This window comes from Perca flavescens, chromosome 21 (genome assembly GCF_004354835.1).
Source record: "Perca flavescens isolate YP-PL-M2 chromosome 21, PFLA_1.0, whole genome shotgun sequence".
NCBI lineage: Eukaryota > Metazoa > Chordata > Actinopteri > Perciformes > Percidae > Perca > Perca flavescens.
Genome location: NC_041351.1, coordinates 15,583,483 through 15,610,032, shown reverse-complemented (window position 1 = coordinate 15,610,032; position 26,550 = coordinate 15,583,483). Strand labels below are relative to the sequence as shown.

The window sequence follows — 26,550 nt, the reverse complement described above, 5'->3', positions numbered from 1 at the left end:
GTGGTTATTACATGAAACCGGAAGAACCGCCTCCCAGGCTTCAGCACCACATGCAACAAAATGTCCGCCCAAGTCCATCCTTCACTGCACCCAAAGACGGGACTCATCACAGTTTCAGCTTGCCGTTAAATCCCCTCGGATCCGTGAAGAGAGGCTCTGGGATTTGTGGTTGCATTGGAATCACAGAGCAGTAATTCACCTCACAGAGAAGAAACACTTTGGTTCACAGTATCTCCTCTTGTTTCTGACTCTTCTCTGTGGTTCTCATGACTCCCACCCTTACATCTTGTGTTTGAGAGTGAGCTTATGGGTGGCAAAAAGAGGATGAAAAAGAGGCTTACCAAGGACTAGCTGTGGGTGCTAAACTGGCAGGGATTATGGAAAGTCTCACACAGAAGGCACATTCATCACTGCAAGGAAAAATGTGTGCCAAATAAATTGAGAGGGAAAGTTTCTTGCTTTGTAAAGACCTAACTCTAACCACAGAATTGTTGTATCGAGGAAAAGGTTTTTTTGTTTTTGTTTACTCTGCTGCAACTTTACTGTATATCCGCTCGACACCACTGACCACTGTGAGTCAAAAAAACACCGTAGCAAGACACGTTCATTTTACAGTGACGCTAATCATGCTACATCATCTATAACCTAATCTTTTGATAATGTTTGTAAAAGATCATTTTGAAAACAGAATTTCATAATGTAAAGCTCTTGAAGTGCTATGCTGCAGTTGACAGATGGTGGTAGCATTGTTTATGCATTTTGGCATCACTATTTGGTTAACAAATGAAATGGATTGTGATTGCAGTCAAAGTTGGTGGCTGTAGCCTCCGTCTGCATCCACAGGTAGCCTGTACTTTCAAAGCAGACAGTGTGGCTTCTGTTGTCCCCTAAATCAGCGATGAACACCTTAATTATGTTGTCACACACAGTAGGTCTTTTGAATTTGTAAAACATTGGTTCAAACATGGTTTTGTGGATGTGCGATTTGAATAGCAGTTCTGTGGAGAACTTTTTGAGTCTGATTTATTAATATTATTATTATATCTACTGTGTATTCTTAACTAATCTACCTGTGATTCTCACTGTGATCTGAAGCAACTGGTTTTCATCAAGAATGGATACAACTCCTTATTTACTATATCCTGGATTTTGAATTGTGTAGATAAATGTCACAACTTCTCATGAGTTTACACCTGCTGCAGACAATTTTCTGTAATGATTAAATAAGAGTTCCCCCCTTTGTTAGCACTTAATACATAAATTAAATTGTAATCAACAGTTGATGTTTTCTGCAGATATAACTCAATATTGTGTCAATTCTCTAATTGATATGAGTTAGCATTAGGTAGTTAGGATCTAAAGTATAGGCACACTAACTGACAGTCATTGTGTTACTAAAAGGGTTCTATAATCTTTGTGGTTATTGGCATGTTGTGGACCATTATTAATGTACAATGATAAAAGTTGAAAATTACAACGATAAGCTGACTTTGAATATTATACTTCTGCAGCACATTCATAATAAAGACACAATGCATGTAACGTGTTTCCTTTGTTTTGCAGAGATAAAGAGCAGTAGTGGAGATTAAAGAGATTTAGTTTTTTATGGGAGAGAATGAGTGTCAAAAGTGAGCAATATCCAGAGAGCTTAGCCTCTGAGGTGAGATTGGGTTTTGCAGCAAAGAAAGAATTAAAGGTCCTATGCCATGAAAATTTCACTTTCACTTTATGAGTTTTTTTTAACATTAATATGAGTTCCCCCAGCCTGTCTATGGTCCCCCAGTGGCTAGAAATGGCGATAGGTGTAAACCGAGCGCTGGGTATCCTGTTCTGCCTTTGAGGAAATGAAAACTCAGATGGGCCGATCTAGAATCTGCTCCTTATGAGTAATTCTGCACCAAGGCTGAATTTCGGGAAAGAGACTTCAGATACAGTATTAGGGGACAACTAAGGTCTATATAAAAGTATCCAAAGAGCACCATGTCATGGGACCTTTAATGTACTCGAACGGGTCGTGATAGTGTGTAAACCGCAGGAATTGAAAGCGAATGCTGTTGTCAAGCAGCAGGAAGAGCAAAATGCTGAAGGGAGAGGCCCTGAGCAGTGGACAAACACCGTGTGGGCGGCTGTAGTGAGAGCTTAAGTTACAGATAACTTCAACAAAATCAAAGCAAAATTTCCCTCATTATGTTCTTTGTTTTTTTTTTTAAAACCCTTAAAGGAGCTATTACTATCTGCCGCTTACGCTGACCTATTTCATAACAAGAACAGTGAATAGTCAAATTTGTTTTCTAATATCATAAAGAAAACACACCGTTGTTATAGTTGGTAATAGATTTTTCACCCAAACTAACAGTTATCAATATTTAACAGTGTAGTATGTTCTGCACCACAATGGCCAAATGATACATTAACAATATCACCATTTATTTAAACTAGCTTTGCAATGATAAATCAACAAAATATATCTCCAACTATATTAATAGTTGATTAGTCGTTTGTAAAATGTGAATGTTAATGGTGGTGCTACAGGAAAAAGTCAGTAGGGTTCATCTTCTGGGAACCATGAATGTCTGTATTAAATTATCTTGGAAATCCATCTGATAGTTTTTGAAATATTTCAGTTAAAGAGGTGGAGGGACCAACCGACATTACCATCACAAGAGCCATGTTAGTAGCATGTCTAAAACAAAAATTTGAATTTGTTCTCAAATGTGACAATTTGCAGCTTTTACATTATAGTACATTATCTTTATTAATATGAATACCTTTCTGTTTTGTATACTGTTAGTTGGACAAAACAAGATATTGTGATGAGCACCTTTTACTGTTTACCTTTTAATGTTTTATAGATCAAATGATTAATCGATCGAGAGAGAAAATTGGGACACAAACTGCAGCTTTATTTAACTATGTTACATGGAAATGATAATAAAAGTCATGATCTTGATAAAGAGATGCATATCTTCCATTGAAGTGAGTGCTCTGTTGTAATAACGGACATACAAAACAATACTGGACATACAAAATAAACATGACTATATTCAGTATATAAATGAATTCCTGTCACAGTTTTCTTAAACCAAAACTCCATTTGCTCACAGAGGTAAAAATCAACTATATTTGCAGAAAGATGACAGCAGTCACGCAAGGTCTGACAACAGCAAATTCCCCCTCGCCAATGTCAACATTTTGACAGCAAAAGGTATTTTCCTTTGTACTCAGCTAATTTAGCATTAAGTTTATATAGCACAGTACTGCTTGGAAGAGGATCAGGATACCAGACAGACTCACATCCAGATGCAGTAAGTGGGTCAGGGATTATCCAGCTGGGTCACATAAACACTGAGGCTGTGAGTCAACTTGGCAGCGTTTGGATGCCTCATGATCATCCTGTCGGTCAGCATTGAAAATAATGAGATACACTGACCTGTGGCGATGTTGTTCTATTAGTGCCTGCTTAATTTGCAGAGCACTGGGGCTGAACAAAAATCATTATGAGTGTGAATGAATGCTTCAATGGATTGTTGAAGATTTTCTATTTGGAAAGAATACGTCTGTATTAATTATTAAAGGCTCACTTTGACACCACTCTAACTCTAACTATTAATAACTGTCAAAACTTTTTAGCTAATGTGGTAAATGAACATGCATTTAAAGAAGCAGGAAAAGCACAGGTGTAACTAATAACTTTTATTATAACCACACTCCATTTAGCTGCTCTAGTTGCAGGACCCTGGTATTATGAATGCTGGCTCACTGGCAGGGCTTACTAAACTAATAAACCGAAATGGAATAGAGCCATAATTATTATTATTTGTGACATCTGTGCCTTTTCTGCTATGACAAGTTAAAGTTCAACTGTGAACTAAACTGCTGATAAGTCTTTTCCACGGCAGACATTTTGACTTTTCTCAGAAGGAAAATCACAGCAGGTGGTATTAATACCAAATTAACGATGGCCCAGTTCTAGTCACAGAACACGTTTTGAATGTGGTGTTTGAACGTGACAGTGTTTCCAAATGACGATTTTGTCATAAAATTGGTTCAAGCTGAGGTTGTGTAGTACAAAAATGCAGTTTTTCCAACTTCAGAACAGGTAATTGTCCCTTCAGAACGAGATAATTGTGACACAAATTCCACACTACTAAGCTTGTGACAAAGGGGTGAATGCAATTCTACTCGTGAACTGTGTTATAATAAAGTATGATATCTACATGAAGCTTAATTTAAATGTGATGTGAGCTTGAGTCGCATATTTGGCCCATTATTACTGTACTACTGCCACAATATCTCTGCCAGCTTCAACCGCTAACTTTTCATTACAATCCTGGCTAGGTGGCAGCAATGTGCTCATTATTGTCCCTTAAATGAAACCCACTTATCATCACAGAGTGGATTCAGAGCTCTGGTGAAATATCACTATAATACTTCTATTAAGGCTCTTAGTTTCTTTTCATTCCTCTCTTTAGCTTTTATCTTCAGCAGCAGTCTTTCTTTTACACTGACTTATTTATTATGCTGCCAGTTGGAGTTACTCAATAACATGGGCTGAAATAATTCTAAATAAATCTTTTTTCCCCCCTCACAAACCAAAGAATAATGTGATTTTTTGTAAACCATTTCAGAGCATCAGACAGCCAGATGTTTGGTGCTAAAATAGACAATTCTGTGATGTAATGTGCTACTCGTAGCTCTCATCATTATCCATTACGTGTTTTCTTAATCAGCAGTAATGCCATGGCTTTGTCCCTGCTGAGAGGACACAGTTTGGTTTTAAATAAATGTTTGTGGTTTCACAGAAATCTGCTAAACCACTAGATTTTAGATCAATCCTCCATGAGCGAACATAACTACTATTATTTAACAGTTATATCAGAGTCTGTCTGCATCACTATAAAGTGAGTTTTTGTATAGTAGTCTGTATAGTGAATTCTTGTTTTGATCAACTTTCTTTGCAGCTTCTGTTGATCATTAGAAATTGAATTAAACTTTTTTATCACCAGGTGGCCATCTCTGGTAGGCTATTGTTTCTGATGCAGCTCAAAGTGGTTGAACGTGAGTGTTTTGTTTTTTTTACAGTATGATTATGAGCAGTACATTATGAGCAGTTCAGTCCCCCTACCTGCAGCTTCCTTTTTTATTACATCTGGACCTGGACTATTGCAATGTTCTGTATGTGTGTTTACTTACTTTAAAAAATGTGTTCATAAAACCACAGACTTCTCACAAGTGTCAGCAAGAGTGTGTGTGTGTGTGTTTGTGTGTGTGTGTGTGTGTGTGGAACCTCAGTTTTAGCATCTCTATTTGCTACCTGTAGATTTTAAGATTTAAATGATGACTTGTAAGACTTGTATGGGGTTCTCAATATCTCCATATGGTTCTTAGTTTAAAAATGTAAGACACTAACTCTGTAAGCACCTGCCAGAGGAAAAAAAGTAAGACAGTTATTAATCCTTCTTCTGATTTAATACTATTTTGGAAAGCACTTGTATATAAGTTTGTTATTAGTTGTATCACCAACATTTGGACAGTGTGACAGGATCTGCAGAGGGCAGACGTCTCTGGTGTTTGTCAGTCAGGCCGAGAGCACAGAGAGGAACAAACAGTGACTAAGGTGAAACATTAGTAGCCCTCTCTGATTTCACAAAGAGCTTCTTTTCCACTCAGGCTACAGGAGAAAATTCCCAATAATCAGAAACTGCATGTGTTTTCTGCCCCCTCTTCTTCTATTTAAAATCTAGACTGAGCGTCTGTCCTCTGTCCCGACGTCCATGACTCTGCTTCTGACTCAGACATGATGCTCTATCCGTACTCTGGGACACAGAGCAGCAGTGTTTATCAAAAACATCCTAATGTCCTGACCTCTGACCTCTGACCTCTGACCTCCCTGTCAAGTGGAACAAGTAAAAAGTTCAATTAATGGTGCCAAGAATGACAGAATGTTACATGAGGATGATTAAAAAAAGTCCAACTCTTATTCAGTCAATTTTGTTTCTGGTTTGTTTTTTCAAATTAATAGATAGATAGATAGATAGATAGATAGCTAGATAGATAGATAGATAGATAGATAGATAGATAGATAGATAGATAGATAGATAGATAGATAGATAGATAGATAGATAGATAGATAGGTGTGCCTCTGACCTGCTGGATCACTGATGTTCACAGTCAGAGAAGTCAGAGAAGAGGCTGCAGTTGCAGTTCCTGAAGGCTAGGTGGCAGTATTGGCTTTATTGGATCGCCACTGAGCTGCAAGTAAACATTAGAGATTCAAAGAGGCCACTTTGGAGCAAATATAATAAATATTCAGGGATACAAACAATAAATCAATATGAATGTTTATGAAAAACAAACACAATCATGCACACTTTAAGTTACAAAAGACAAACATCCAAAGCAAGTGAAACACAATTTATATTTACATATGAACACCACTGGTAATTTCAGCATGCCTCTTTAACCACATAAGACTGAGATAAAGCCTGCAGCTTGGTCAATGCCATCCATGAAGCAGCAGACATGGAGAGTTACCAGACAACACGGTGCTCTATACACCATTCATATTTGTAGTTAAGATATCAAACAAAGGCTGAGGATTTTATTCACGGTGCGTCAGAGTACAGCATGACCATGCACAGCTCTCCATAAACCACTCTGCTCTGAAACTTCTCTGTTAATTACATCGCTCTTCTCCTCCATACAAATCAAGGATCGTGAAGTAAAATTAGGTCAACATCATCAACGTGTCACCAACAAGAAACTGACACTGTGATATTAGAGCTGACACATTAAACAGCTGAACAACATAAAAAAAACTAAAAAAAACTGTTACCGTTGAATTAAATAAAAACATCTCTTTAGTAAATCAGAGCAACACACCTCAGGAGAATTGGGAGCAAGACAATGATGAACATCCTGCAGCAGTGCCTGGCACATATTTGTCTTGTAGTTTGCTCCATCAACACCAAACATGCAAATAACTGACACTAACCATCAAAATGGAAGAACCAATTGTCTCTCCTGTTTTCTGCAGGCAATCTGATGGCAATCAGATCAATAGATGCAAAATATCTGACAGTATTAAGACCCCTTGGAGGTCTTTGGAAGCATTAGGCAAAACATTATTGCAAGGGACAGGTATGTGCGCTGTGAGATATAATGGTGTCAGCAGTTAATGAAAATAACAGGCTGAATGGAATAAGAGCAAGTAAACCTGACATGACGCAGAATAATTCAGCTTTCTCCCTCATTATATGTTCTTGCATGATTTCAATTTATCTTGTTGATTGAGATCTGACTAGTTTGGAGCAGCTCTAGGAGCATTTAGATTTAAATCCACAAAAGAGACATGGATCCCAATAAATATGATAATGAAAATTCTCATGCTGTTAGCTTTGCGGTGGGGACAGTTTCCCAGATTTGCATCAGGTCTATTTAGAGCTGAGATTAGAGTATTGATCTCTGAGTGTGACCCCCGTCCCTTTGGGTATGTCGTTATGAATTATAATCTCACTTATGACACAAAGTAAGTAGGATATGAATCCTTCATGCAGAAAATCCTCAGAGCATGCAATGAAACGTCTCTCGTCAGGCAGTCTCTCCAGCGTCAGTACAGTGGAAGAGGATCAGTTCATTCCTGCAGTGTGGATCCAGGCAGCTCGTTGGTTAGCGTGTGCCAGCGCTCCACCTTCTTGCCCTTGTTCTTTAGACAGTCTATCCAGTGCTGCAGAGTTTCTCCCTGTGAGTGACACCCTAAGGACACACCGCCTACCCAGTGCAGAGACAAAAAAGAATGTCAATGTGACTCAAGAGGAAAGGGAATGTTTAAATAAATGACAATGAGAATTTATGTATATAGTAACAGTTAAAAAGGTTTTTTGAATGGCATGTGGGCATTTTATCTTATTATTTATCTTATATTACTTTGGATGCCAAATAGGTTGTGTATTGCAAGAAGCATAGGCGTAATCATCTATGGCTTCAATCTATACCTGTTTGATTTATTTAAACAGGTGTTAGAGTGACCTTTTTAAAAAAAAAAAAAATGTTAAGATCATCATTATTGCATGGGATGTTTATAATTTTATTACATAGTTCAAACTGGATTAAGGAAAAGAAGTCTGAAAGTATTGAGAGACATATGTAGGTTGTTGGTCTTTTCATAGGACTTTTAGAAATAAAAAAATGGAGAAAAACACCAGACTTGACCTATACCTACTGTAAGAAACAAAAATCTTTAAAAGATCTCAGAAAAAAAGTAGACAAAATGGTGTTCAAATAGAGAAACAGGTGTAAAATGTAATTACACGCTCTACCACTGGTAGAGCAAGAATAGTATGAAGCTCAATTTCAGCCAAAATGTCACCAACACCCTTTTGGCAACTTAACCCTGCAAATTACAATCAGTGTGTACTGAGCAGCAGATAATAGCGAACAGCTTAAAATATCTTTTGGTAACATCTGCCATGGGTCCAACATTATTGTACTGCTAATGAAGTAGCCAGGCAGCTAATCAGTATTCCACACACACTAGCATGAAATCATTAGCTGCCTGTGAAGTCACCTATGAAGTCATTGGACTTTCCCAAGTCATAGTCCCACACAGTGACCTCCAGCGTCTTGGTGGCTAACTCTGAGAAGGTGATTTCATAGAAGAACTCCTGGGTGAAAACAAAGAGGGCAAGAGGTGGGTGGACAAGCAAAGGTCAGAAGATCACGCCTAACAAGCGTTTCTCTTCCTCTCTAAACCTCTAAACTACTCACTAATTCGGCAGTGTGCTGCACTGTAATTGGCTTGTCTTACAAAAAGGTTCCAGACTCTTTGCATGCAGTGTAGCGTCTCTGAGGACTGTATCTAAATGAGCTGTCTCTTTATATTCAACCCCTAAAAATGTGCTTCTCGCTCCCACAGTTATGCATGTAGAGATGAATATGGACGTCTACCTCATTAAACTCCGGGTTGAGTGTCTTTTTTATGACAGCTGTTTTGTGCTTGGATTTCTTCTGGACGTCTGGCTTGAGATACCTGAAACAGAGGAATGTAATATCATCATATATGAGTCTGGTCATTACCATTCACAGGTCGTACAGCTGAAAGGAACAGTAAAGCACTGATGACTGTAAATACCAGTGCTATAACTATGTGAAGTTCATGCATATAGAAAATCAATATGTTCACTCATTAATGATGTCTATAGTTGAAAGAATCAGTGGCTTTTCTTGCCATGTCACTCTTTTACCTCCTTTGATTCAGAAAAAAAGGTAAAGGCAGGGGTAAAGTAACAAGTGAGAGTAACTAGTGTAAGAAAGTCATTTTTGTCTGTGTAGGTTACATATATTTATTGTCAAAATCAGTAATTTATATTTAATTTTTGTTGTTAATATTTAGGTACTTTTGCAGTCGCAGGGCTTAAGCAATTTGTGAACAGTACAAATGCAGGTAAAAAAGAAAAAGGTTGCATTAATCACTGGTTTTATGCATTGACATATATATAAGGTTTTATGCACCACCCGGTGGGCACGCGGTGACCCAAATCAAACACACCTCAACAGGTGCATGCTGGGTCTGTCATGGGCTCATGGCTAACATGGTAATGCTAACGAAGTTCAGTGCAGTGTGTGAGGACCGACTTTCTGCTGTTTTTGAAAATAGCCTACTGGTTTATACTGGGACCAGAGAGGCTGAGTGGACTGGTTATATTATGCTTTGAAAATGTACGAGCAGAGAAGTTGAATATAGATATTGCGGCGCCCAAGACTAGCAGAATTGCAGAATTACGTACAGCTCAATCACGTGAGTACCGTACAACAAGAAACTTCATTCTACAGAGAACATCAGCGTTGCTAGGCAACGTAAGTTTAGTTAGTAAGTTTAACCGTTGGCTAATAATTTCAGTAGTTTATTCCTCAGAGGGTCATCTCAAATATAACGCTGTACTCTGAGCAGACTAGGCTATATTCACTGACTTGGGAAAATGGTAGTTCTATGAGTAGGCTACCTGAGTAACTAACGTTACAATATGAGCTATTTGTTCCCTGCTAATTAAAAAAGGATGCTATGGTGCGCTGTCCTGTATATGGTACAGGTGTTGATATTGTATCAGGTTGTGATTATAAGCTGTAGCCTACCTGTGTAAATCCTGTATGATAAGACACAGATTGGTGGATTGTGTTACCTTTGGAGTTTGGACACAGCCAGGTTAGCTGTTACCCTCTATTTCCAGTCTTTGAGCTAAACTAATCTAACCAGCTGCTGTAGCTCCATTTACCGTACAGACAGGACAGTCTTTTCATCTAACTCTCAGCAAGAAAGTAAATAAGCGTATTTCCCAAAATGTCGACCTATTAATTTAAATATTAATATATTGAATATATTATTTGTAAAACTAACCATATGTGAGTGTGAGGATTGCTTATCAACATGGCACATATTTAAAAAGCCCAGCATCCCTTTTGGAGAGGTGTCATTAAATTCTCAAGATATTTTTAAGCCAGCTGGAAGGAGCGTGGCGAAATCTCTACTCACATTTGCTTCCCACCCGCCACCCACAGCTCGGAGAGCGTATGTTCCCACACGCTCTCAGACACAACAAAGCATCTAGGAAAAAGCTCCCGCCAAAGGGCAAAGATGCAAGCACGCATCCAAAATGAAACAAGGTGCATGATGTGGATGTGTGAGGGATGTGTGCGTAGGCTCAGTGGATGTAAAGAAAGAGGGAGGAATGACAGGAAAGGAGAAGGGAGATGCGTGTGTACTGAAGTGAGGCGAGTGTGTTGACATGCCTAGCATTGTGTGTGTGTGTGTGTGTGTGTGTGTGTGTGTGTGTGTGTGTGTGTGTGTGTGTGTGTGTGTGTGTGTGTGTGTGTGTGTGTGTGTGTGTGTGTGTGACGGGAGGTTGTTTAGCGTTTTACTCATTCCAGAAACATCCTCGAAGCCAGGAACACCCAGTGAAGAAGAGGGGGATTTTAAAGCTCATTTGTCTAGTTTCTGTCAGAATGCATCATTCAACCCAGGGACCTTCCTACAATCCCTGGTACAGCCACACACACACACACACACACACACACACACACACACACACACACACACACACACACACACACACACACACACACACACACACAGAGAGTATTGATTTTCTTTCATCAGTGAGTAATGAAATTCCAAAGAACCTCTATGACAACAACAATTGCACTCTCCTCTGTGATAAAGTATGCCCATGTCACTGCTTTTCAATCCAATTTGAAGGCTGTCAATACACACACACTTACCATTATCTTTGTGAGTGAGTGGTATATTACACAATAGCTTTCACTTGTGTGAAATCTGCCGTTGTTTGTCACCATTACCTTGTGCGAGGTTAAGTCGAGCCATCGATCATCACTCATGGGTGGCGACAAAAGGTGATTCATGGGGTCAGTATGAGCTAACGGCCAGTTACGACCAAACACAGGTAATGAGGTGGAGAGGGAGATTTGCGCTAGATAGGTCATGTGGAAATTTGTTCTGAAATGAGGGTCGTGAAACATCAATCCGTCAGCCTAAAGTTGTGTGTTCATTATTTAATCGCACAGCTAGCAGGATTACTCCATTTTATTTCATCAAATACACCATGGATTTCAGTTAGTGGTTTGATGTCGTACTTACGTTTTAACGTAGGGGTCTGAGTAGCCGTTGACGTCCATGGCTGCCAGGTGGGCGCAGCGTTTCACGCCCACACACAGCCCGCCACGAGCCCTCTCCTTGGCCTCGCCCTTCACATTGCCGTCACTGGCTGGAGGAAAGTACTGCAGGCAGAGCAGCAAACGGCCTCTCTCCTCTAGACTTCTCTGCTGCTCAGTCTCCCACTGAAGAGAGAAAAAGGGGATACAGGAATAGACATAGAAAAAAAAAAAGGTGTGTGAGCTGCATTTGTAGCTGCTACATTACTGACTTAAGGTTCAGAGTTAAAAGGAGGCGTTATGTATTGAAAATGTCTTGTGCCATGACCTGCTGATGAAACTGGCAACAATATGCAAGTTCTTCTTTAAAGCTGCTGTGGGCTAATCGACAGACTTTTGCTCTGTGCGCTCCGCTTCTCGTCACAGGAGCGCGTGCCAGCTGCTCTCTGCTTGAGTGACACGTAAGCCCACTCCAAACCACTTTTAATTACTCTTCTACACCCCTGCACCATTTATGCAATAAGAAGCTTCTTTTTTAATGTCCGTGTCTTAATCGGTTGCATTTTTTTATACAAAAGAAAAACACAGTACACTGTAGTGATAGAGCACAGCCTACATTTTATGTAGTCTTGATTTGGGTGGTCATTTAGCCTACATTTAAAAAAGTTGTAAATCTAGTTCTTCAAGTAAATTGTAGCGCACCACAGTCAACTATAATCAAAAACAATTATAATAATAATGTAATATCCCACAGAATATTGGCTAGTGAAAATGCTGCGTTAATAACTTATTACCAAGACATGCGTATAAACAGGGTGCGAATTGTGAAGAAGGGGGGTGGGTTTTTTCATGCACAACAAAACATGCAAGAATTAAATCCCCCTTCCAATACCATGGACATAGTGCAACTCGGCCAGCCATGCCAAAACACTTATGCACTGAAATATGCAATGGAAAATAATCTCAAAATAAAATAGCACAACGTGGTGTCAACATAAAACCCAGCACTTTCAAGCCGGAGAGCGGAGTTCTCTACGCGGCGAAAACAAAATACTTTCACCCAGGAAACGCTCCTTCGTTCCACTGGAGTGTTTTAATCCAAATCCGATTTTTCTTTTCCTAAATTCAGTCATCTCCGCATGACACTCACTTTTTCTGGCTAAACTCCACCACCGTGACCCCTGAAAGAACTGTCATCTGGCGGAGCCTGTAGCCGGCTCGCAGTCACCTATTGGCGGCTAAACAGCTGCCGCTGGTAGCCGGCGTCCCGGAGCTCTGTAGCGGCTAAATAAAAGCAGTAACTGCCGCTCGGATTTTTTGTTCAATTGCACTATATACTGTTCATGTTACAACGCTTTACTTAGTTTAAAATACTTCTATTTTAGGTATATAATGAATACATGGTCTAGGCTATTGGTGAAGTAGATTATCCCTTTGAGGGGGGGTACACTATACTTTGTCCCCAACCGGGGATAAAAAATAATTGAGCAGAGGCAAGGATATGTAGACCAGAAAGGGGGAAAATCCTACGCATTCCCCCCGGCAAATCGCAAGCTGCGTATAATTATAAATACAGTATATCCAGACATATCCAACTGCTGAATTACCAGAGCACCAGCACCATTTTTGGTCCAATTCAGGCACTGTTTACAGCCAATAACTTCACAGTTTTAATTCACTCTCACTGCTCCCATCAGCGTCGTTATATGCAGCTGGCAGCTGTTTTCAGTGGAAAAAACTCTGATAAACACACTGCACACTACCTGCTCAGCACCAAACAAACAGCAGACAGACAGTTAGCGACTAGCTGGTGAACAAAGTGCAGCATTTAGCAGTTAAAGAGCCATATTCCCCTCAAGAGTTGGTCAAAACATAGCTAAAAGGAGAGTGAATATTGGACTTGTGGACTCAAACACGACTTCAAATGAATGCTAATGTTGCTTTGTGTCTGTTAGATGTGTAAATAAACCACTGCTGTTTGCAATCACGCTCCAAAACGTGATCAAATAAGAATATGTCGGTGTTGTGTTTACTGAGGCCAAAAAAATCTATTGACAGTACAGTTCCGGTTTTCCAGCATTCACACAGCAGAAATCAAAGCAGGGTTATGTCACTTTTGTTGAACAACGGCTGCTATTGCTACAGGTGACAAGATGAAAGCAAACACAAAGCGTAACAGTAGTACTTAGAGTTCTGTGTGACCCTAAAACACAATTCTAGCTGATACCCACCATGTCTTTAAGACTGAACCAGACTGAACCCAACATAGTCAGTATATAAACTGGACCAACAGATCCCGTTGCTCTGGACGGAGACCAGTGAAGGATGAGCGCTGAGCGTTACTGCGCAGCCTCTAACTGAGAGAGACAAAGTAAATGTGACGTGAGCAACCTGTCTGAAAGTTGGAAGTCTTCTGGTAGCTGTGCCAAGAGAAATCTCAATCATTCCCAATCTTGCAGAGACGGAGAGCGTAGGTATATGTAAGGAGATATAGGCACAGGCTAATTATTGCTAACTAAAATACTAACATTAGTAATTAAACTTAAACAACGCTACCCCTGGCGTCGCGCACCGCTCGGATTTAAGTTCAAATTATTTCAACTTTGACCTAGTTGCCGCTGACCTTTCAAAAGCACAACCAATGAGATAACAGCATGTTGTTACTTAGCAACGGGAAATGGCTTCTTTGCCACCCTTGATGATGAATACTTGCGCTGCGCTTTGCTCTCTGCGCTTTGCTCTCTGCGCTTTGCTCTCTGCGCTTTGCTCTCTGCGCTTTGCTCTCTGCGCTTTGCTCTGCGCCCTACCTAGCGGTGCGCAGAGAGCAAATCGCGTATCATGTGTAGGCGGCTTTACTGCCAAATTTAAGACCCAAAACAAATCAATTCAAGGGTATATTTTTGCTTTATTTTGTCCGTTGCCTACCAAGTAAGGCAGTAGCTGCAAAACCCCTGAGTGCACTGAACTGAGCAGGGTGAGTTCTATTGTTTATGAATTTAACCTTTTTATTTGTGAGAAGAAAAATGCATCATCTTTTAAAAGTTTCACAGCCTTGCTTTAAAATGCACTTTGTGTACTTTGCTGTGATGTAGTTAATCTCTCTTCTTTTTCTCATAAGCAAACAAAAAGCAAAAAGAGCTCAGTGACTTTCATCTAACATTTGAGTACACCTTTACAGCCTAGAGACAAACTCAACTATCACTTTCACAGTCCAATGGCAAAGACTTGTCTCAGACAGAATTAATCACCAGCCTTAAAGACCTATTCTTGCACTTTGTCGCTCCTGGCTCAAATATTTTCCATGGACAACATCAAACTGTTACCAAAGCATTTGGCAACAAGCGGAACAACAGAGTAGATTCAAAGTGACAGATGAAAGAAAGGGAGGAAGTGGCAACAGAGGGGGAAGACGATGTGCTCACAGGACCGTGACTCACGCTCATGGCAAACAGCATCCATACATGTATGTTATTTATAGGGAAGACGAGCTGTTTCTCATCATTGCAGGTTCATCTTTATCAGGTTATCTTTTCTGTTTCACCACAGAAAATGGGGAAAAAGGCTCTGTTTTAATGTCTGTAATTTTAATGTAAAACTGTTTCCATCACTAAATATTTCCCCTCTCCTTTATCTCTCTTCATCTCTCATTAAGTCTTATCTTCAGGCAAGAGGTGGACACAGCCAGGACGATCAATATGCCACACTCTTCCATGCTACTCCCATCCTTTCTCTAATGGTCTCAACAGCTTGCTCTGTTCTTTTTTCCTAAATCTCTCTTTGCTATTTCCCCCTTTTCTTATCTGTATTTTTCTATGGGAATCGTCATTACTGCCAAGAGCCAGTTCGCCATCTGCCGTGACTGAGTACGAGATTCGCAATTAGTGAGGATAATTTCCACCAAGTATCTGAATGGAGCAGCTCAGACCTTCACAGATCGATAGAGAGCGAAAGAGAAAATAAACAGGCATCGATGTGGAGCCAGCCAACCATAGTGACAGACAAATGGGAAGGAGATACGTTTGTCGGTGGGTTTGCAAGGCAGAGAACTGGCAAGACGATCACATTAAACAACCTTGACTGTGGAAAGAAACATAGAGGCAGCTGTTTTACTCAAGTTTTCTTAATGAAGTTAAAGGACCCTTCGTTAATTTACCTGATATGTGATGAGAGGCTCTACAATCATCTCTGTGTCTAATAAAAACTGAGACATTAAGAACTTGTAACAGCTGAGAATGGATTGTTAATTAAAGGACCTGGGGTCTCATTTATATAACTGTGCGTAGGATCCTTACTAAAACGTATGCCCAAAAGCCAAAAATGGCATACGCCAAAAAGAATTCAATTTATAAGACCGTGCGTACGCACATCTGTAAGCAGTGTTCCCTTTATGAATTCCAAGATTACCTGTGTGTGTGTGTGTGTGTGTGTGTGTGTGTGTGTGTGTGTGTGTGTGTGTGTGAATCAGCCTCTTATCTCTCCCTGTACCTGCCCATTTGTAACCATAAATAGTCAATGCAAAGAACCTCATGAATGCTGATCAGTATGTTAATGACCCTGTCAGTTGTTCTTTCGTTACGCCGAATCATGATGACTGGAGGGGAAAAACTTCTCAGATGCTCGGGAATTGCTGAAAATTGAATTATAATTTTGGCCTGTTCTCGCAGTGTAGGGAAACCTGATCTATAGACTATATTAACAATACCGTCCAAATCGGCAGGCATTACGGCACTCAGGGACAGCTTCGATATACCAGACCTATATGATAAGATTTAACAAAACTATTTATTATATCCAAACAAGCCTTAGTGATAAAGTTGAAGATTATATGTAATATTTATAAAAAAACACCGCTTCAGGGACCATGACGATGATATGTTGATTTAAATTCCCTAAAGAGAGAAATGGCAGACAGCTAAGTGTTTTTTTTAAAATAAATATTATATATAATCTTCAACTTTATCACTAAGGCTTGTTTGGATATAATATAGGCCTATAGTTCTGTTAAATCTAGGTCTGGTATATTGAAGCTGTCCCCGAGTGCTGTAATGCCTGCCGTTTTGGACGGTATTATTAATATAGGTAGTCTATAGATCAGGTTTCCATACACGATGAACAAGCCGAAATTATAATTAAATTTGCAGCAATTCACCAGCGTCTGAGAAGTTTTTTGCTTTTTCTCCACCAGTCATCATGATTCGGCGTAACGAAAGAACAACTGACAGGGTCATTAACATACTGATCAGCATTCATGAGGTGCTTTGCATTGACTATTTATGGTTACAAATGGGCACGTACAGGGAGAGATAAGAGGCTGATTCACGTACGCACACTTGTGGGTAATCTGTGATTTATAAATGGAACGTTGCTTACAGATGTGCGTACGCACGGTTTTATAAATCAGATTTTCTTTTGACCTACGCCATTTTTGGCTTTTTGTGCGTACGTACACTTTAGGTAAGAATCCTACGCACAGTTTTGTAAATGAGACCCCAGACCTTTACTATAAATCATGTAGTGTTTACATTTGTTTCACTTGTGAAAGAGAAAATATACCACTCTTTCTCTACAAATTAAAGGTTGAATTCATAGGCACTAAACCCACTCCGGTTTTTGCTGCTACAGCCTTATTCAGTCTTTAAGCATTGCCTTTAATTGTCACTTTTTGCCAGCAAAAGTTACACAGTCTCACTTTAATGTAAACTGTACAGTTTTAGATATTTGCATATGTTTTCCCTTTTTTGTACCAGGCAGCAATTAATTTCTATTCATTTCCACATGATACAAAAATTCAACTAAATTATTCAGTTTAAGATTGATTTGAAATGTACTATATGTAATTAACTAACTTAATGGATTACATGACTCAAATGAGTCTGGTAATTAATTTTAAAGGTCCCATGACATGACCAACTGCCACTTTGCTCATTTGAAAGCCATGATGTCTCACTTTCTCATGGGTGGGCCAAATTCTCTGGGCGGGCAAAGCAGAGAAAGGGGGGGTAACCTTTCTCCTTATGATCTCATAAGGAGCAAGATTCCAGATCGGCCTTTAATGTCTTATGGAAATAAATAGAAACTAACCTATGTCTGGAACAGCATAACAATACATGCAAATGGTTTGCAGAATGGTGAGCTGTGATATTAAGCATACACACTTTGTGTTGAATATTTTAACTTGGCACACATCTTAACCCGCAATTCTTGGTTAAAGTTTAGTTTATGAAATGTCAGAAAATTGTGAAAGATATGATTGTTTTCTAGAGTCCAAGGTGTCATCAACAAAACGGAGAAAAGCAGAAAGTCAAGCTAGCACCAATTGACTTTGCTAGTTGACTGATTAATTGACTATTTGTTTCAGCACTCGTTAGATGTAAATAGTAAAACTTGTTGCTCTGATGTTTCTTAAATGAAGAATGATATTGATTGTTTCCACAATATTTTATAGGCCATATAAATACAACTAATAGCAACCCTGAAATATGAACAGGTTCATTCTCCTACTTTTAAGATACTGCTTGTAGTCATGTAAGCAATGTAGTCTCATTTTGGGTAAGATGAACAAAACTCTGTGTAGTCCCCTTTAAGACTGGTTGAATATGAATGGACTATAAGCACGGACAGACAGATGGAGGGTTATGTTGAGCAAAATAAGAGGAGTCGGGGTCACCTCTCTCAGGTAGCAGGAGATTCCTCTCAGGGCTGTGCTCATCGCAGTCGGTGAAGGCAGCTGGAGGCAAAAAGAAGATAAAGAGATCAATAATAAGGGGATGTATGACTGACAGAAAAGCTGTTCAAGCAGGACAGAGGAGCATAGGATGAACAGAAAGAGATAGACATATTGAGTCAAAGCTGAAGCCACTTTGAAAATTAAAGGCAAGACACAACGTCTGGTCGCAGAATGACAGAGGGGCTTTAGCTTTTGATCGCAGAGTGGCCACCGGCCTCAGAGGGCCAATCTAATACCATCTGCCCTTTCCAACTCATGAAGAACAAAAAACCCAGCGCCCTCCCGCCCCTTTTTAACACCCATGCCCCCCGCTCTCCACCACTTTTATTTTTTAATCCATTTGTTTCTCATCTCTCTCACTTGCTCTCTGTCTATTGACACTCCACTGCCCCCCCCCCTCTCGCTTATTCTCCTCTCCCTTTATTCTACCGTCTCCATGTACCCTTTTCCCACGCATGACCCGGCTGACATTTAGCCAGCACAAAAAGCTGTTTGTGAGCTATAAGAATATGATATTACTGGTGTCCTCTGTTTACCCATTTGTAATTCTCAGTAGCCGGTATTACCAGCAGATATTGGCTTCATTCAAAATATACTCTACTATATACTACTATGTGGCCACTGCCCTTTGGGTAGTTTTGGTCTGGGGCTGTTTTCCTTGGTTTATGCTTGGACTATTTCTTGGCTGGGAACAGTAACTTCCAGGAGTATCCCCTGGTTGCATGACAACAGGTCCCATAGCCCCCCGTAAAACCACAACTTATTGTTTTTACACTTTGGTTTAAAGGGCTGAAATACAGCGTGTTAATTAGTGACCTTTACATGTGCAAGTAGTTGGAACCGGACAGAGCCAGGCAAGCTGTTTCCCCCTGTTTCCAGTCTTTATGCTAAGCTTAGCTAACTGGCTGCTAACTGTAGCTACCTATTTAGTGTATAGATGTGAAAGTGGTATCATTCTTCTTATCTAACTATCTGCCAGAAAACAAATACGCGTATTTCCCAAAATATTCAAACTATTCCTTTAACATTTTTGGTTAATTGTTTTTATTTACTATTATTTATGATGATTACATTTCCTTTTGAAGTTTACTGTTCTGAGTGCATTTTTATCTTTAGTGTTCATCTTTAACAATACAGTATATTGTTTAACTATAAATGCCTGTCTAAGTCAGTATATTCATTTCTTACCACACTAATAAACACATTTGGGGGATCCTTGCTTTAAATATTTATGAATGTTTACGTTGATGTATCAGGAAAATCACCAATTTATTGGCTGTTTCCTCTCAAATATTAATATAGCATTAAACAGCCTGTAATCTCAAATAGGGGAAGGGGAATCTTGCTGTTTTTGTCCAGCAGCTTTTGGGAAGCATTTGTTCAGCTCTGTTGCCAGCGATGCTACAGAGAATGTACAGACACAGTTGGTATTTTATATATTATGTGACCCAAGTGTGTGGTCATCGGTCTACTAAATATTGACATTTTAACTCCTCCCTGTTGGCACGTTAATAATTCCCTGCCTTCCCTCTTCACCTCATTTCCACCCTCCTCTTTCTTTTTTCTACTTTAGGAGGTTGTGAGTCAGAAAAACCTTAATATATTGAATATACCCTCAAGTCATTTATCTCCCTCTTACACACTCATTTCCATCTTTCCTTCCTTTTTAGTCCTTCTTTACTATCCTCCCTTTTATTATATCTGCTCCCCTCTTTTCTTCTCACAGGAGGTGGATGCTCCAGACAGATGTTAAAGTGTTTGGTCTGGTCAGGCTTCACACGGCGCAGGGCCACCCGCGACTCCCCGATGAACTCATTATGTGTCAGCTTGTCTTCGTCGCACACCGACACCCTGGGAGCAAGAGACAGAAGAGGGAGGGGAAGGTAAAAATAAGAAATAGCGAGAGACAAAGATGGGGAGAGAGGAAAATAAGAGTAAGAGAAGCTGATTACTGAGACAGAGTTAGGTGTGTGTGTGTGTGTGTACAACATTGCATGTTATGACTCATTTAATTAGGAAGGAAATTGTTGACGTAGACCTGACCTGAATTAAAGAAAAACCTACGTATAAAACCAGTTTATGTATTGTACAAGTAAGGAATTTAGTGTGACAGTGCATCATGCAAGGTTAAGTCAATCCATATTTATGGGGCTGGCAAATGTTTACACTTGCCATAATGTCACCTGAAATGCATAACTGGGTGGGAGCAGCAGAGAGGAGTGAAGGAGATGGAGGAACGCTGTGTGTGCGTATGTGAAATCATAAGCTGCCGAGGGAGGGATGGAGTGATTTGGGTGAGTGGGAGAGATAAAAAATGGAAGAATTTATTTAAACCTGTGCGTGTGTGCCCATAGGCAGAAGTGGAAAATCAGCATGCTACAGGCTAACTGACATCCAGAGCGATTGCATTTTTCTGTGCTTAATGTAAATGAAAGACATGCAATGAGAAGAAGAAAACTAAGAATGCAATCTGTCAGAGAAGTCCAGATAGAAACGTTCTACCTCCTCGCTCTTGGTTTTATTCAACTTCTAACTAAATTTATGACCATAAAAAAAACATCGCTGTCACCTGCAGCACCAGGTTCTGGTAATAAAACCCGGTAATACAGAAATAAGCAAGGTGCAAAAGGCCAGTTGCCTGGAGACACCAGATATGTGTTGGCATCCCCAGAGTCTAATAGCTTATGAGCCCTCAGAACCAAATAGCAGCAACAAATAGAGAAGAAGAAGAAGGCAAAAAGAAAAAGGAAAAAAGAGGGATGAAGCAGTCAGAGCTGAGAGGTGAAAGATGGTGTGTTAGATGGACGAGTAAACGATGGCTGTGATGAAAAGCGCTCGAGGATGGAGCATGGTAGTGTGAGTATGATAGGTCAAAAAGCCAAGTGTGAAGCGCAGAGTCATAATGTGAGACCGATGTAAGGCTTCAGTTCCACAGCATGTGGTAAAATACATATTTTACTGTTCCTGATAGCTCCCATTTCCTACTACATCAAAAAGATTTCCTAATGTTAGATAAATCTAATCAACACATGCCGTCACCAATGTGATGTCCATGTCGGCCATGTAACTAAAGATGTTCACTGATACTGTTTGACATACGGTACACGGTATAATTTCAAGGCTTTTTAAAGTGTCACAGTGGATGGATATTAGTACAGTCATGAATTAATAATGACACCATTTATACTGGCTCTTATGGAAGCTCATTTCTGCCGGGAAACCAAACATGAAAAGATAGCCATGATAAAAATGAAAATGCTCATGGTGAGTCAAACTCCAAATTATTATATATTATTATATAGTTTCTTGTCTATTCACCAATACACAAAGCATATTCCTTGCATGTAAAGACCTACTTGGCAATCAACCTGGAATCTGATCCTGTTTATAATAATATATATAGAAGAGTAAACAAATAAAATAAAAATAAATCCCTTTTTATATTGCTTAACTGTGAGTGTTTTTATTTGTATCATTCATAAATGTGTATTTTCTTAGCAGGAAAAAACGTCCATAGTTTCTGGTCATTATTGTGCAAAAACTAATTGGCCAATAGCCTACGGACAGTTCTGAATTAAACAAAAAGACATTGTAAGGATTGTAAATCACGACTTCCTGTCATTATAAAATTATGTAAATACACAAATGCAACTTTGGAGTTGTATTTTCTGAAACTATAGTACTGAACTTCTAAGATCTGTCAGATGATAGGATTGTAGGACCCCCTCGAAAACAAGGTGACCCATTTCATAGAGCTTATCCTAAATAAATAAACTTTGCGTATACTGTATATGCTGCAGTTTGTTGATTGTTACAGCTGCTGGTTCGAAGTTGAAAGCAGAAACAATTTATAGAGCTGCATTTTTATTCCATTTTCGAAAAAATTGTTCAAAAGAGTTCTGCCCTTTTTCAAACTGTAGCATATCTTGTGGTTACATTGAGTTCTGGTCAAATGAAGCTGCTGTCGGTGGAGAAATTGGAAAACCTCCATTTTCTGTGATGGATTTCTTACTGTATTGGAAGTGATGAAATTCAAGACTGGGCGGACACCCTGCTGTTTAACCTTGTAGATACACTGGAAGTAGCCTAGCTTTATTATTCTGTGCTAAGAAAAGCACACTACAAGAAAACAAAATTCACCAACAAATGAGGGTTACCGTTACGGGTCTAGCTGTTATTAAATGTGTTAACTGTTAAGGGTTGGATTAATCCTTTACAGTTTGCTTTTTAATTATGTCTATTACATAATCCAGATTTATGTTGATGTAAAAAAGTGATGACATTTTTCACTTTGTAGACAATTTCAAACTCACTGCATTGCAGTGGATGACGTCAACATGTGTACATGTTTCAATAGGTTAAACTTCCTCCTGTCTGGATCTTTAAACGCCTCTGCTGAATTAACACAGTGTCATACGCCGGTTGTAGGGCCAGTTTCTCTAAATTTCCCCCGAGAGATCAACCGTCGATCCTATTTAAATCCCACTCCCAGTTGCGCTGTGGCAAAGTTTTAGTCACAGGCAGAGACAGATCGCAGCTTTTGTCACCTCTGGAGGGGGTCAATGAAATTAAAACACCCTGTGGTGCTTAGTCTGACCTCAATCTGTCACTGCAACTTGGAAAGGGAGAAAAGCAGGAAGACAGATGTAAAGAAAGACAAAGAGAGAGAGATTGTTTAGAAGAAGTGAAGGGAGATCTTTTCTGATCCTAGTGGACAGGAGAGATGTGAGGATGGGGAGGAACGAAGGTGAGGTGACAGAGGGGGATCAAAGGATCAGCAAAGATTGGAGAGAGAAGAGCAAGGATAAAGGCCTAAAAATCAGTAAAAGACTCTGTGATTGAGATAGACGATAAGAAATCCTTTTAAAGCAAGAGTCGGCTTTCCGATGGTCAAGACAGAGCACAGAGCCAGGAAGTGAAGGAGACAGAAATAGCCAGACATAAAGCAAACATTTACCGGAGTGTTTTGCGGTACATATCTTCCTCGGTGATTCCACAGTAGGTGAGCGTCTCGTTCCACACAGGGTTCAGAGTGTTGCGAACGGTCTTGGTTTTCAGTTTATTGGCCTGTGCATCACAGCAGAGAGGAGAGGAAAGCAATAATCTCAAAGGAAACAACCTCAACAGGACAGCAAGTTCTTACTGGCTGCAAGGTCTACTGGTCTGCACTTGCACTTTCATGATGCGGCTCAAATTATAGCTAAAGTGTGCACTCAAACAGGTTACTGAAGTTGTCCTTCGATTGTAGAAACACACAGTAAACCACGTCCTGATCATAAAATCATACCTTGCAAGCTCCCGGCAGCAGGTGCAGCTTGACATAAGGATCAGCTAAACCGTTGAAATCCATCGGCTTCAGACCCTAATAGAGACACAGAGAGAGGATATAAGGGAGAGATATGAAATAATTGGTGTGGAACATTGTGCAAACTGCCAACACCAATAATGAATTGTTAAATGATTACCAGACTGAGAGGTGAGGAGTTCATTAACAAACTGAATCTAAAGCACAGCGGTAGAAAGGAGGAGGGGCAAGTTTTTTTAATTTGACAGATAGTTTCAGTTTGCTAATAAGCCACATAGTGCAAAGGCTACATATATATATATATATATATATATATATATATATATACTACCCATTAAAAAAAATAGTACTCCTTTTTTTAAAAACTAAACATTAAGGAGTATTTTATTCAGGAAATTGAAATTCTCTGCTACACACAAATTATGTAATACATTTATGTGGACTAACTTCAGATCTTTAATTTCTCTCTCTTACATTAGTGAAACAAAAAGCTTTCAGCTTTCTGCTGTAAGTATTGTGGAATTGCAGATTGAATATCTAGCAAGACAGGCTTTTATTTTGAAGTGATTATACCCAGTACAAACCTTTCAGCAGCTATTTAATGGAGCTGTATGTTAAAAAAAAAAACAAGACTAATAGAGTCCACAGCCGTGCTATCGGCTCTGTGAGGCTGTACTTAGGATTCAGTTGTTTTTTTATTTACAGAAACAAAATGTGACAGAAAAATGACTGAACAGCGTTTTTGTGTCACTGGTTGAACACAAAAGATATTACGGATACAAAGTTAAATGAAATATGTGTGTTGGCTCTAGTGCAGTTATCAGCTAACAGTATTTACCTTTGCTCTCAAGACTATGCAGTGTAAGGAGCTGGTGGCTCTCTCATACAGTAGGTCAAACTCTAACGTCCCCAAGGAGGCTGGAATGCAGACGATAAAAATGTTTTACAAATGTGCCACTTAGCTAATTGCTTTTCAGCTGATGACTTTATTACAGAGAAGGATGGCAGAAATACAAACATGGACTATCAGGAAAAACTATTAAGCCTTGCCTTATTGTAGACAATCAAGAACACTTTCACGCTGAGAGTTAGATGATAAGCTCGGTACCAACTCTCATATCTGTCTGGTAAATATGTGTCTACAGCCAGCAGCTGGTTAGCTTAGCTTCAGATAGACTGGAAAATGCTACCCTGGCTCTGTCTAAGGCTGCATTCACACCAAATCAGCTGTCAACGCCAGTCTTCCTATTCATTAGAATGTGGGTAGCGCGTTTAGTAGTCTCGCTTTGCCAGACCTTCCTCCACAGCGCGGCGGAGGAGGGTCTGGCTAGTTCACACATCATTCCGGGATGGAAGAGGAACGTGCTCTCGTTTTATTTGCATGGCTTTAAACCAATCACAATCGTCTAAAGTGCCCCAGAGCCTTGGTGCCGCTGCAAAATAGCCTCGGGAAGGAACTTGTTTTGGTGAAACGTGGATGTTCAAAAGTTGTTTTAGTCATGCAACAGAAAACTCCGATTGGACAGATAGACTAGCTAGCTGTCTGGATTTACCCTGCAGAGATCTGAGGAGCAGTTAGCCATAGTCCTCATAATTCAAGTTTAAAATTCCAACTCAAAGAAAGCGTAAGGTAATGGACATTCGGCTGAATAGACCACATGGAGCAATCCCGTAAATTGAAGGTCATGGATATAGACTATGCGTTTGGTTTAGTAGTCTGGCCTGGGAAACGACTCTGGGTTCCCTGGCCAGATAATGTAAATAAGGGAAAATAGAAAAATATTTTTTTTCTTTTGGGCATACATCTCTACCCCAGCCTTGCAAACTGTTGGCTAGTTGGTTTGTGTACAACAACCAGAGATGACCATAAGCCGCAAACAGGCCATAAACTGCTGCAAACTTAAGTAAAAACTCCAATTAAGACACATGCTCAGTATTGATGTCCAAACAATGCTCTTAAAAACCAGAATAATACCGGCATATCCTACATGTCTTAATCGGAAGAAGGCCTTATTTGGAATACCTAAACGGAATAAGTTGTTTACATGACGTGTATCAAATTCTTTGAATCATTCTCAGCCTTTTGTCCCAAATCCACATCTGTATTGAGGTAATTTCTATTTTTGGGCTCAAGCAGCTTTAGAGAAGGTCGTTACTTTCAGGTGACTTACTGTTATCATCACTGTCACAGCTGTCGATCTCGATGGAGGTGTCCATGCTGCTCATGGCTGACAGTGAGCCCCCTCCGCCTGCCGCCCCTGGTAACAGTGGTGACAACAGGCTGCTGCTTCCTCCTCCTCCGGTGGCTCCTCCACCTTGGCCCGCGCTGCTAGGGCTGAGCGCGGTGGGAGCTGCCACCTGATTGGGCGAGAGTGGCTCGGAGAAGGAGGAAGTGGGCGACAGGCGGGGGAAGTAGGCAGAGATTTGACGGATGGGGCGGATGGGGCCCGGGCATACGTCAATGGCCATGTGCTCCTGGATGGAGATACCTAAACGTTTTCCTTTTCGCACAGTCATAGGGCTGCAGGGAAAGAGACAGAGATAGCTGGAGGAAGAGTTAAATCACACTTTTTAGCAAAACAATAATTGAAATTTTGGGATGTATTCAGCCAAAGCAAGAGCAAAAACATTGATCAGCAGATATAAGATGTTCTCAATTTCACCTCTGCTATTCCAAGCAAAACAAGGTGAGCTTAGTACGATGATTGGTGATGAATAAGATCATGTGTCTAGCCATCACTGAGATATCACACCTAATAGGCTCTGAGTTTTTCATTTTCCATATAGTCGAGAAGAAGAACTTGTGATTAGGAAGCATTTATCTCAAACTGCTCTTGCACTGAAACCTCCTTAA

The 26,550-nt window shown here is 39.9% G+C and overlaps 1 protein-coding gene and 1 long non-coding RNA gene across 2 annotated transcripts; one reads left to right on the top strand and one right to left on the bottom strand.

Annotated features, from left to right (window-relative positions):
* Positions 1–6,578: 6,578 nt before the first annotated feature.
* LOC114547627 (double C2-like domain-containing protein alpha) lies at positions 6,579–26,213 on the bottom strand. Its single transcript, XM_028566895.1, is given in 11 exon segments — positions 6,579–7,770; positions 8,567–8,663; positions 8,947–9,028; positions 11,127–11,199; positions 11,724–11,850; positions 18,332–18,391; positions 20,116–20,242; positions 23,349–23,458; positions 23,679–23,753; positions 24,535–24,614; positions 25,868–26,213. Coding segments are annotated over 11 exon segments (1,314 nt in total). The 3' UTR covers positions 6,579–7,633.
* LOC114547628 (uncharacterized) lies at positions 9,538–15,929 on the top strand. The gene is made up of 3 exons (XR_003691241.1): positions 9,538–9,796; positions 10,907–11,036; positions 15,317–15,929. It is a non-coding gene; the product is annotated as an uncharacterized LOC114547628 (long non-coding RNA).
* Positions 26,214–26,550: the final 337 nt, after the last annotated feature.